General features: G+C 41.3%; 1 protein-coding gene and 1 long non-coding RNA gene across 2 annotated transcripts in view; both read right to left on the bottom strand.

Moving 5' to 3' along the window:
* Positions 1 to 3,769: 3,769 nt before the first annotated feature.
* The window catches only part of LOC143930339 (uncharacterized), an 892,155-nt gene continuing 882,078 nt past the window's right edge, over positions 3,770 to 13,846 (bottom strand). Inside the window, exon 2 of the long non-coding RNA XR_013262756.1 lies at positions 3,770 to 5,773. This is a non-coding gene — a long non-coding RNA (uncharacterized LOC143930339). The remainder of the gene's footprint in view (positions 5,774 to 13,846) is intronic.
* The window catches only part of LOC143930338 (protein NDNF-like), a 55,827-nt gene continuing 45,750 nt past the window's right edge, over positions 3,770 to 13,846 (bottom strand). The window contains exon 4 of the mRNA XM_077454596.1: positions 3,770 to 9,993. Coding sequence (XP_077310722.1) covers positions 8,639 to 9,993 — 1,355 coding nt within the window. The 3' untranslated portion in view covers positions 3,770 to 8,638. The remainder of the gene's footprint in view (positions 9,994 to 13,846) is intronic.

Raw genomic sequence — 13,846 nt, forward strand, 5'->3', positions numbered from 1 at the left:
TGAGGCAGAGGGTCTTTAAAGTGATCCGATCCTTAACGGTTAGCCAATGAAGGGTCCTTAGGGCTGGGAGATGGATTCCCAGGGTGTTTTGGATGACTTGTAGGCATGCAATCTGGTATTTGGGTAGTCCTATGTAGAGGGAGTTAGCATAGTCGAGTCGGGAATTGATGATTGTTCTAACTACTACTGCTTTCTCTTTTTCTGGAATGAGTCTATGTAGCAGATGGAGAAGATGGTGCGAGCCGCTGACTACTGATCCTATTTGAGCATCCATTGACATCTCTGAGTCGAAGATGACTCCGAGACTATTGGCTTTGGTGCTGGGGGAGATGGTCTGTCCAAGGATGGTGGGTGGTGTCCAAAGGGTCTTTGTTTTAATATTTCTGTTTGCATTGAGGAGAAGAAGCTCTGTTTTGAATCCATTGAGTTTGAGGGAGCTCGTGGTCATCCAGTCCTCTATCATTGTGAGGCATTTTTCAAGTTCTTGGTATTGATCATTTTGTCCGGCGATTCGAAAGTAGAGTTGAATATCATCTGCATATGAGTGGTAACATAGGTCAGTTGTTCTGATGATTTTAAGGAGATGGCGGATGTAAATGTTGAAGAGCACGGGTGACAAGGGTGACCCTTGCGGGACCCCATAAGAAATTTCCCGCGTTTCAGAAGTAAGGCTCCTAGTTCCACTGTCTGTGAGTAATTAGCTAATTACGCCAGGCTCCAGTTTTTTTGCTAGCGTATTATGTGGGGAACCTCTTGACTAACCACCATGAGGCTTCTGTAGCTCGAGTTTGTAAAGCTGCTACTTGGTCTTCCATTTATACTTTACAAAGTTTTACCGTGTGGATGTTCCTGACACTAAGGATGCTTTTCTTTTTTTGGGTCGACGTGTTTTGTAGGTGGCTGTCTGAGGTTCTTACCTATTTGGGGCTGGTGGTTGGTTGCTGTGTGCCCTCCCCTCATTCCATTGCTTTGAGATGTCACTTCCGTATTGTTTTGAATATGAAGATGTTTTGTATCCTGGAATGTATAAAAAAGAATTTTGGATTTGTGTGTTTACCTTTTCTTGAGTATATCTCGAGATACAGAGATCCTGCCCCTCGTCCTTTGTGGTTCATGGCTTGCCACAAAAACTGGAGCCTGAACTAACGGAAAAAAGGTATAATTTGGGAGAGTACTTTTTGTCTTATTTTTACAAGTGTCCAGTCAACTGAAGGTGGCAATATAACCCTATAATTATGAATATAATTATGCCCTGTGTCCCATGATGTACTCAAAGAAAAGGATTTCACCAGTAAAAAAAAAAAAAACAACCTTATTGTTCCTCATGCAAAACTACAATACACAGTTGAAAATGCTCTGTGTGTTGTGATGCGTAGCATTCTTAAAAATAGATCAGGGCCTTTTTTTTCTGTATTGAGGTGTGTTCACAGCCCTTTGCAACCTAATGCCTAATGCAGCCTTTTTCAACCAGGGTGCCCAGGCACCCTAGGGGCCTTGAGGTTTCTTCAGGGGTGTTTGCAAGCCAGTGTGTGGCTGAAGGCTGCCTTTTAGTTACACTAATTCATGGGTTTTCATTTGCACCTTTATAACCTTCTAGCTGCTGGCGTCATAATGACCAATGGCATCATCAGTTGGGTTTCAGTCATAACATCCTTGTTTGACTCTCCTCTGCCCTTCTCCATCAGCACTGCTTTAACATTAGCTAAATGATGGGAAAAAATGGAAAAATCACCTCTAACATTTTGTGTCCTACTTGGACTTGTGGATGTTGCTGCAATATGTGAAACTTTTAGAATAGTTTTTACATTTTAGAATTGGTGACTTTCCATAATTTTCAAAGGGTGCCTCAAGATTGTCCATAATTTTTAATGCAACATTTAATGGGTTCTTCATTTTTTTTCTATATCAGTTTCTTGGCACCAACATACAGTGCCTTGCAAAAGTATTCACCCCCTTGGCATTTTTCATGTTAGTTGCCTCACAACCTGGATTGTTTGAGGATTTGCATCATTTAATTTACAGAACATGCCCACAACTTTGAAGATTTTTTTTTTTATTATGAAGCAAGCAACAAATAGGACAAAATAACATAAAAAGTCAATGTACATAACTATTCACCCCCCTAAAATCAGTACTTTGTAGAGCCACCTTTTGCATCTATCACAGCCCCAAGTCGCTTTGGATAAGTCTCTATGAGCTTGCCACATCTTACTACTGGGATTTCCTCCCCATTCCTCCTTGCAAAACTGCTCCAGCTCTGACCACAGATTTTATATTGGATTAAGTTCTGGGCTTTGACTATGCCATTCCAACACATTTATATGTTTCCCCTTAAAGCACTCAAGTGTTGCTTTAGCAGTGTGTTTGGGGTCATTGTCCTGCTGGAAAGTGAACCTCCATCCTACCCTCAAATCACACACAGAGTGGTACAGTTTTCGCTCAAGAATATCCCTGTATTTAGTACCATCCATCTTTCCCTCAACTCTGACCAGTTTCCCAGTCCCCACTGCTGAAAAACATCCCCCAGCATGATGCTGCCACCACCATGTTTCACTGTGGGGATGATGTTCTTTGGGTGATGTGATGTGTTGGGTTTGCACCATGAATTAGCGTTTTCTTTGATGGCCAAAATGTTCAATTTTAGTCTCATCAAACCAGAGCACCTTCCTCCATACATTTTGGGAGTCTCCCCCATGCCTTTTCTCAAACTCAAAACGTGCCATTTTGTTTTTTGCTGAAACTAATGGCTTTCTTCTGGCCACTATGCCATAAAGCCCAGCTCTGCTGTGGAACTCTGCAGCTCCTCCAGGGTAACCTTAGATCTCTGTGCTGCCTCTCGGATTATGCCCTCCTTGCCCAGTCTGTGAGTTTTCGTGTGCGGCCGTCTGTTGGCAGGTTTGCTGTTGTGCCATGTTCTTTCCATTTGGTTATGAGAGATTTGATGGTGCTCCTAGGGATCATCAAAGATTTGGATATTTTTTTATAACCTGACCCTGACTTGTACTTCTCAACAACATTGTCCCTTACTTGTTTGGAGAGTTCCGTGATCTTCATGGCAGTGTTTGGTTAGTGGTGCCTCTTTCTTAGGTGCACCAGAGCTTTTTATGGGGTTCATAACAAAGGGGGTGAATACATACAAACATGGCAATTATCTTTTCTTTTTTGTATATATTTTTCTAATTTTACTTCACCAACTTAGACTATTGTGTTCTGATCCATCACATATAATTCAGATTTAAAAAAAACATTGAACTAAAGTTTATAATGTAACAAAATAGGTAAAAAGCCAAGGGGGTGAATATTTTTGCAAGGCACTGTAACAACATACTGATAGGTGCCAGGAAAGGAAAAATATGTTAAGTATTTGATACAATTTTCAATTTTTCTTGCACCAACAAGGCAGCATACATGTGACATTTGATATAATTTTCGGTTATTTTTTTCAGCATCTGTCTTCTATAATAAATTTAAATCACTGATCATGCTAAGATTTGCAAAGGAATCTTCCCTTGTTTTACTTTATGAGGGATCTCAGTACTGTTTTGCGAGGTTCTCAGAAACTGAATATGTATCTATTAATACAAAGAAACTCTCTATTACTTGAAAATAACTGCACTCATGATGATAATAACACAGTACAGCCTCAGGTTTTTTTTAATCAAATTAAAATAGTTTTCCTGTGATGTAAAGACCTGAATGAAAGCTTGTCAGCTGGACCTTTGTACCAACAGAATATGTGCTTCATTAGTCCATTCAATGGCACTCACACTGGGATTATAAAAATTTAATACAAAACATTCATAGACATACAAAATACAGCATACATAGTGACGATACAGACAGGCAATCCAATAAAGAGTGCAGTCAAGAAATAAATATGTCTTTAAACTACTAAATGCTATGCAGAAAATGAAAAAAAAAAAAATACAATGAAGAAGTAACACTTTTAATACAACAAATAAATCACTATTAGCAATAGTATTGCAATAGCAATGGTCCCCTGTTTACTAAATTATATATACATTACATCCTTCAATAAACCTACATTGGAGCTACAGTATGAGACATGACAGTGTACTATGCAGCTACAATGTGTGACCCTACAGCAGCTATAACATTTCATTCAAAACATCTTTGGTGGATTGCTTTAGTGCTCGTGGAGATTGTTCGATTTCATCAGCGGGGTGGAAAATATAATTCTATCTAGTTGTTAAATTTTGTTTTGTCGCTGTAGCTTATTAATGCATATTTGAGCGTATTTATAGAGGAGTTCCAGAAGGAAAATAGGATTGAATCAGGTGTGTTGCATTCATATTAGCTGATAAAGAAAATGTTGATAAGAGTAGAATGCAAAGAAATGACCTCAGTAATCTTTTGCTGCTACTTCACTGTCCAATCATAGGATGGGGCAGGCAGGGGACCTAGATGTGTTTCTTCTCTGCAGCAGGGAAAAGTAAGGTCACTAGGGTAAATGATCTATCCGGACTGTCTAAACCACAGGACTGGATGAACAGAAATACAAACCTTTATTGCAGGTAAAACAGCTTCCATATATACATTTGAACTATGTAATTAGCAGTTTGCCGAGAGTTCAGATTTAAAGTGATTTTGTTATGTGTATGTAGCACCCTCTAGTGTGTGCTACTAGGAGTGAGAAGTTTTTGTAGTGTACTACAAAAAAAAAGCAGAAATGGAAGGCGTGCACTCCTAGTGCATTACCAGAGATAATTTAATAATAAGAAAAAGTTTTGTATAAAAGTGGGTATTCACATAATGCAACTGACAAAAGGCGATAAACACAGTGCATGGACATACACAGGGTACACTGACACATTTTGAGCCTAGCTCTGAGGAAGGGGTTGCGCCCCCAAAATGCGTTAGCTGTACCCTGTGTTCTGTGCATGTCCATGCACTGTGTTTATGGTTTTTGTCACTTACATTTTGTGAGTACCCACTTTTATACAAAAATTTCTTGTTATTACAATTATCTCTGGTAATGCACTAGGTGTGCACTCTGTCCATTTCTGTTTTTCTTATAGTTCCTTTTGGATTACCCCATCTGAGGAAGGCAGCATCCACCTTGTTCTGGGATACCATATATACCTTTCACACCACCATTTTATCTGACATCTGTTATTCCTCACTTTGGAAGACCTATTAGCTCTGGAAGTGACTGTGTTTTTTTGTATCCCTAGAAGTGAGAGTAGCTAAAGCATTCTTCTAGCCGGAATAAACCCAAGTCAGTGAAATATTATTGGTTGAACTAGATGGACTTGTGTCTTTTTTCAACCTGACAATGTAACTATGGACTGGGTCAGGGTTACTAGAGACCAGGGCTGGATGACTCATCCTGGCAGCTCTCTGCCTCCCCCTGGTATCTAGAGGGTTGGAGAACCTTCTAGAACAGGAGGGCAGGGGTTAGGAGGGGCTGCCCTGAATATTCATGGACTCTCAGCCAATCCCCAGCAGTGGGCTGCCAGGGAACTGGGATTCCCATAAATAGACCTGAGCCATGCTAGCAGGGGAGTCGGGTGGAAGATGAAGAAGCAGTGCTGAGGAGAGGCGGTTGGTGGCCCTTGAGTGACCCCTAAATGGGGTGGGGGGTTTCCTCAGGCTGGGAGCTCAGGAAAGCTGGCCTGGAAGGATCCTAACACAAGAGGTGGAAGGATTCATGCCGGAGAGGCAGTGGGAAGGAGCAAGGAAACACAGTGAGTAGATGAGCATGGTGTAGGGACAAGACAAGGGGAAAGACTGTCAGATGTTACAGTGCTTTCTTAAAGACAGCATAGTGCCAAGTCTTCATCTAACTTTGCCCTGAGAGGTTTTCATGTGTGTGACTCTAACTGTGCTACTTTTGTCATGGGACGGAATGTTCCTGCGTATATGGACCTTTGCTGAACTAGTAATATCCTGCTAGTTCCAACAGGAGTGAGCAGCATGTGCTGTGCTGTGGAAACCAAGTTTATGCAAGAGGAAGGAAGAAGAGGACTTTTGTAAATAATGAGGAAGTTGCCCCTGGTTCTGTGTTTCAAGTTGGGCATCCCACAATTCCCTACCCCACCCAAGTTATCATACCATAATAAAACAAAAAAACAAGCCAAGGACCGTTTTCTATGTTGAAATAAATGAAGGAAAATTCTATGTTACTGGCTATGCAGCAGTCGTGAACCTTTACTTTACAAGTAAAACGACAGCATTGTGTTATTGAACACTGCAGAGTAATGCAGAAATCAGGATTACATTCATGCTCTTGTTGCCAAATAATCAACAGGGGTGGCTTCTATCAATAAGTCAGTCTATTATTATTAATATATTATATAAGTAATATTTCATAGTAGAGTCTGTAAGGATGAATCACCCACTGATATCTAATATCTTATGGCAGCTTTAACAATTGGGTAACCCCCATAGTTTCTGGTTCTATTTCGGCTTATTGGGGAGTTTGAGGTGCCCCAATCCACAATGGTGTTCCCAAATCCTTATGTTCCCATCTACATCATATCAGATAAAGTAAAAATCCAGCAGAACGGTGGAACCTCACAATTATTGCCATGGTAGATGTGAAAAATGTTGTGGTCAAGAGCATAGCCCTCATTGCCAAAGCTCACCACTACTTTTTTTGGACAAAACCTACTACTTGAACCTTAGAAAAAGGGGGTAGACCCTGAAAGCCTGTCCTGAAAAATGATCTGTTAGTGCAAATAAAATAAAGTATCATGGAGAGTACTAAACTCTGTTTAGCAAATGCACTAATATGGCGAACTTGATCATGAGAAATCAAAAGAAACTCTCCAGCATCAAACTCCAACTGAAGTAACAATTATCTGTAGACTGATCTGCCAAATAAATAACAAGATATCTGCACTGCTCTGTGCCTGGATATTGGAAATAGTTATAATTACTCGGTATAACAATGCTTACACTGAATACAAATTACACGGCAACTTGAATGTGAACAGGAAACATAGAATCATAAAAGACTGATGGTCCAACATTTTTGTCTCAGTATAGATCTATGTTTGTCCAGGGCCAGATTTACATCTCAGAAGCCTATAGGCAGAGAATTTTTAAGCGGCCCACGGGGGGAGAGGAGTGGAGGTCAAGTGACAGCTGGGTGGACAAAGGCAGGCGGCAGTTGTTGGCGGAAGTGTCAGGATCGAAGAGAGATCAGCAGAGAGAGACACGTGTGTGCTGGAGTTCCCGCACTCCACTGGTCATTCCATAACAGTGATCTCTCTCTGTTCTCAGTGGTCAACTGTCTCCGATCACCCCTTCCAACATCTGCTCTGGCTGCCCTTTCTCCCCCCCAGGTGGACTCTCTGCTCTTCTTAATGGGGGCAATGCAGTTTACCTAATGCTGGCACCGTTAAAATTGCCCGCTAGCGGCCAAAAAGCAGCGCAAATGTGCCGCTTAAACAGCACTAAAGCGCTAACGGCTGACGCTTGCAGTGTGAAAGCACTCTAACATACACTGTGAATGTGCCATTTGTTTATGTGGCACGAGCAGTCAGATGCTGTGTGCAGACAGCCCATGTAAGTCCATCTCTAGGAATACAGTGGGTGCATGGACACAGTTGCTTGTTCTAAATTGACAGGCATGTAGTATACCTACATGCCTGTCAATTTAGTACGAGCAACTGTGTCCAAGTTAGTAGCACCAATATAATTTCTAGATGTTCTCTGTAACATAGCAAATCTAGAACTATAACTATACTTGAACATTGAAATGCCTTTATTAAAGAGGAGCTCAACCCAAAAGGCGAAGTTCTGCTTTAAGGACCTGCCCCCCCCCCCGCTCCTCTTGAAGAGTTGGCACTTTTGAGGAGTTGGGGGGGGCGAGGGGGAGAGAGGGTACCTGATTTTGACAGGTACCTGCTCTCACTTTCGCTCCGACTGCCTAGGCGATGGGAAGTGGAAGTTCTCCCCCCTCCCCCATCCCCCCTTGCAGTCTTCTGGGACACGTGACAGGTCCCAGAAGACAGCGGGACCATTCACAACAACTCGCGCATGTGCAGTGGGCACCCGGCTGTGAAGCTGCAAGCTGTCACAGCTGGGTGGCTCTAATTAAGATGTTGGCACCAAGGAAATATGACAGCAGGTGAAACTGGCTGCTGGTGTGAGCACACTGATGGATCGTGGGACAGGTGAGTGGCTGTTTTTGTAGCTGCTGAGTTTTAATTTTTTCACAGGAGAATAGAGCTCCTCTTTAATAAAATACATGGTTTCCAAATGTATGTGGCCAGCCATATAAAAGAAAGCCATGTGACAGAAAAACATTCAGCTCTGCAGAAATGCATATCTGTTCCTCTCAGAGCTCAAACAAGTTGGCAATTATCTGATCTGAAAATCTTTCAGTTTGTACTAGTCTGTCTTGCATGAATAACATTAGTTTCCATTTAAACAGACACAATATATTAAGCAATATGTTAGGTAGAGTACAAAATTTTACTAGAGACAAAGATCAAATACAAAAGGTATCAGTAAATACAAAGATTATGAACAGCTCTATATTGGAAATTGTAGCAAACCTCAGTGTGTTTCTATAGAAAAGTAAAAATAAATCCCCCATTTTGCAAATTACTTTTCTATAAAAAATTTCTGTTTTATGAAGTCAGTAAGTTAAAAAAAAAATCAGTGTTTAACATGTTTTTCTAGTCTTAACTACTTTGCTCTGATATCTAACTAGTATTCCAGAGGAACCAACAAGATACACATCAAATAGGTACGGTGTGCCTTTCTCTAGACCACCAATAGTTTCTGTAGTCACTGCTTTCTGGACATTGATATCATGGAAGTACTTGCAGAGAACTTTTTCAGATCTTGGCCGGGATTCAGGTCCTAAGCATCGGTCAACACTAGAAGTTTCTCTCAGAATTTCTTCTTCTTGAATCTTCTTTTTGTAGACACAGTACATGTTTCTTTCCTGTGTACCAAGCCAAGCAATTGTTATTGAGTCACAGGTTCTTAGTTTGTTGAAGGATTTAATCTTCAAACTTGCTGGAAAAAATGGGAATAATGTCTTATGGATATGGGATGATGCCTGAATCATGGCAGAGGAATTTAGCATTACATCTGATGATTTGAAAACAGCTAAGTATTTATCCATCATTTTTCCTTTAAATGTTATGTGTCTTAAATTTTGAATGGTTTCTGATACCAGCAACTTACCATTTCTTAATATCTGAGCTCGTATTTGGCCCCTGCATGGCTGCAATGTGAATTGCACCTTTTTATTTATTGCCTGATATTGGAAGCTGTAAACTTTTTGTTTTTTACCATCAAACTTGATTTGAACTATTTTACCATCTTTTAGAGGCACAACCTTAGGTTTTGGCTCCATCCAGGTTTTTGCAAAGGTTCCTGTGTAGGCAGCACTGGCATTTGTTAGAAGATTGACAACAAAAACATCAAAATAATACTGAGTGTTGGAGCTCAAATTGGAAAGTGTGTATGTGTTTTTGTTTCCAATACACATTTGCCTTACATCGATATTGTTGGATTTGTGAATAACACTAATATCACTCTTTGAAAGGAGCATAACCCGATGATGGTCCTCAAGATATTGTGAAATAGGATAACTTGGTAACTTTGGCCATTTTCTAGTTGCAGATCGAATTGCAGTGTCGGCAGCACACAGACTTTTGTAATTATGCTTTTCGTTGACAAGAACGCAGTATTGAACATTCTCCTTCTGCTTTGTGGCAGATGGACTTGGTTTCCAGACAAGTGAAACAGAATTGTGGTTGACTGAACTGACGTCAATACGAGGATCTCCTGGAAGCTCGGGAAATAGGTTACCATGTTCTAAGTCAGTTGTGAGATACACAGAGATGTGAGTGTCTCTCTCTGTTGAAAGAAATTCGAGGACAAAAATTGAAGAATGTGAAGATGTACCAACATAGTTTTCGACTGAGTTTCCTTTATAATGGAAGAACATAGATACGGTCTTGTAGTAGGATCGAGCTTTTAGGTCATCAAATGATTTGTATTTTTCTGTAATAGAAAACACAATATGGATTCAAAATGTGCAACAAACCATGATATGCCCACGATATTCGAGAGCCAATAGAAGGAACAAAATGGCCAAACCATATACTATATAAAAAAAAAAAAAAAAAAAGATGAAAAATGCTACTTTATATGAATAGAAAATTTAGGGAAAATGCTAAGAACCATAAAAAATTTGTCTTGCTAAAAAGAAACATTACAATAAATAAACATAACTTATACAATCTGTTAATGAATGAATGAATGAATGACTTATATAGCGCTACCTATACGAACTGAATCGCCTCTGGGCGCTTTTTCTTGCCACCGGTGTCCATCTGCAGCTATTTATGTGGTCCTTTAACCTGTAGAGTCCCGACACACTTACAACATTGACATACACATACACATATTATGGCCAATTCTTTTTTTTGGACAGGGTCTAATTAACCTACCAGCATGTTAAAAGATATGCATTTTATATTGTTCAAAATAAATTGGCTAGTTAGGAATAAAAATAATCACACAACAAACAAATAAAAAAATACAGAAGATTAAAGTGTGTTTATAAAAATTGCATTTTTTAAATACACATGAAAAACATAAAATTCATGTGTTTATAAAAATCAGCTTCCCCACATACAGCCTAATGTTCTTCATTTAGTATTCAAAGCACGTAAACCTGCCAAATGTTCTTCAATTTTAGAAAAGTTTAGAAACTCAACTTTAGCAATCTCTAAAGACAAATGTAAATTATGCAGTTTCAGTAATGAATTATACTCAGTCAATGACGTACATGGATTTAATCAGCAAAGAGCTAAAATAATTATTGTAGATCAGTAATTAGTTGCCCATCCTGTGGTCAGTGGAGAAACATTTTTGGAAAAAATGCCATTGCTTGACCGTTAGAGTTGAAGCTTTTTTCTCTGAAAATCAAACTGAACTTAAGCCCTGGTTCGCATTTGCTACTTTGAAATCAAGTGAAGTAGCGCGATTTCAAAGTAGCAATGTCAGCGCAGTTTCAGCTGCTACTTGATCATCCGTGTGGCTTCATGCACAGATGTCTATTGAAGTTGCACCTGAAATCTGCAAAAGTAGTGCAGGAACTACTTTTGCAAATCGGTGCGGCGCCGCAAAATCAGTGTTGCACCGATTGGAACAGTGCCATTGCCGCCAATAGGCTGCGACTTTTCATGCAATTTGATCTCTCAAATCACATAACAAATCGCTTCAATGTGAACCTAGGCTAAAGTGGTTGTAAAGGCACAAAGTTTTTTACCTTTATGCATTGTATGCATGAAGGTAAAAACCTTCTGTGTGCAGCAGCCCTCCAGCCCCCCCCCCCCCAATACTTACCTGAGCCCCATCGTGATCCAGCGATGTTCATGAGAATTTTGGTTCTCCGAGGACACACATTCCTGATTGGCGTTTGGCAGCAAAAGTGTGAATGGACACACAGAGCCACGCTTTGGGAGCACGCTTGTTTGTGTGCCCCCACAGCAAGCACCCGGCAAGCATCCGGCAGGAGGGAGGGGCCAGGAGCGCAGGCATGGGACCTGAGAAGAGGAGGATCTGGGCTGCTCTCTGTGCAAAACCACTGCACAGAGCAGGTAAGTATAATATATTTGTCATTTTAATGTAAAAAAAGTGAGGGTTTAGTAACACTTTAAAAAAGTAGATGTAAACCCAATCACTAAAATCTCATATACTTCAAAAGTAATGTAGCACTACCCCCCCAGGAGCCGGTTGGTAGATTGGGTTCTCTGCTCTTATGTCTTGACTCTGAGATTAACCTCAGCCCCATTAACACACCAGGTTAAGCAAATACAGGGAGCACAAATTTAGATACCCTACTAAGGTTCAGGATCAAAAAGCAAACATCAGACTGGTAAGTGGTAAATGAACCCCCATTTATTGTCATGGGCTGCAGTAAATAGCAGTATGCACATAAATGAGCAAGTAAAGGATTAGGTCGATCACAGTTCAATAGACTATAGAGCAGGGGTAGGCAACCTCAGCACTCCAGCTATGGTGAAACCACCAATCCCATCATGCCTCTGCCTCAAGGAGTCATGCCTGTGATTGTCAGGGTTATGCAATGTCTCATGGGACTTGTAGTTTCACCACAGCTGGAGGGCCACGGTTGCCTACCCCTGCTATAGAGGCATACAATTGAGTTCTATGCAGCTAAATTAGAGTAAACCTGGTAATCCACAAAAATCAGTGAACAGTAGGCTATATCCACTTTAGAGTACACTCTGTTTGAATGGCAGCATTCAAATTTGAAGACTCCCTAAAGTGGTACATTTAATAATGGGCAATAAGCTAAATTCTTTTGAATCAGCTGAGTGAGAAGTCTTTAGCCCTAGTTCTTTAGCTGGCCAGAGTTGGGGGCCCAGTCTTTATGGTGGTGCACATGAGTACAGTCCCAGTAAAGTCTGCATGCAGAAACCAATGCTGCTAGTTACATGTCCCTTCTCTATGTGCTCAGTTTCTGTTAGCAGCAACATATTAATGGCAGCAGTGTCCTCTCACCAGGCCCAGCGATACAGCAACTATTCAGATGTCAGCTCACCTCTCGATCTGCTGGAACCACTCCGGTCCTCAGCACATGATTGCAGGGCCGTAGCAGACTGAGGTGCATACAGGAGCAGTAATGTGCACACCTTGGTCTCCTTGCAGAAAAGAGAGGAAATCCATTGGTAGTCAGTCTGTAAAAATACAGCTCTCTCTCTCTTTATACTAGGCTTGAATTGGGAATTTTAGTCCAATTGTCCATTAACTGCCATAATACATTTTCTTTCCCAAACTTCATCTTTCATGATTCAATGACAACCATTAAGTTTCTTCAGCTCCTTCTGCTTGTCAGTTCCCCCTGGTGGATGGAGGTGCAATAGTGTAAACCCATTCAGCTGAAGTCATTTGGGAGCTGTCATGGCCTGCCACCTAGGGGTTAAAATAGTGCAGACTAATTTCAGTGATTGGCAACAGGCTGCCTTATTTAAAAACCTCAGCAGCACTGTGTCTTTGCTGTCTGATTTGCAGCTCATACCCGTTCCCGTGACTTCCTGTTCCTGTTATCCGATCTGTTTCCTGTGTTTGACCCGGCTTGTTTGAGTACGATTGATCTCTGTTATCCTGATCCTGGCCTGCCTTGTAACCACGCTCAGCTCTACTATGTTTGATATCCTGTTGCCGAACTTTGCCTGTATCCTGAACATTCTCTGCCTTTCGTCTGTATCGACATCTGATCATCTGTTACCAAACCCGACTTGTCTGACTACGTATTCAGTGTCTCTCCAGCTTACCAGCCTGCTTCCTGTTTCCTGCTGCACCAGCTGAACTGACAAGACCAAAGACAAACCAGGCACCCATACACCGCCATACACTTTTGCAACACCGGTGGCCCTTGAGCTGAGGTTGTATGAGACAGCCTTCCCACTGCACGTTAGGCTCATCCGGCAGGTACCTGACAGGCGCACAGAGAGCACTGCAGTTACAGTGTCCTAAATCATTCTCTATCTCTAGCCAAGCATCTGGCTACAGTAATTTTAATTTGTATTTATTTTTTTAAACCACTTGCTGACCAGCCATCGCAGTTGTACTGCGGCAGAATGGCACAGCTGGGCGAAACTACATTATGTAACGTCGCTTCGCCCTGTGGCCACTAGGGGCCACAAGCGTGCTCAGTGCTTGCCCATGGAAGGACAGTGGTGAACGCGACAGCCGGGCTCCCATGATCACTCGGGACACACCGAGAACTGGGATCTGTGTGTGTAAACACACAGTTTCCGGTTCCCTGAGGGGAGAAGAGACAGATTGTCTGTTCCTACAGAGTATAAACAGTGATCTGTCATCT

The sequence above is a fragment of the Lithobates pipiens genome, unplaced genomic scaffold (genome assembly GCF_037356315.1).
Source record: "Lithobates pipiens isolate NorthernLeopardFrog02 unplaced genomic scaffold, aLitPip1_a1.2 Scaffold_25, whole genome shotgun sequence".
In the NCBI taxonomy this organism is placed as follows: Eukaryota; Metazoa; Chordata; class Amphibia; order Anura; family Ranidae; genus Lithobates; species Lithobates pipiens.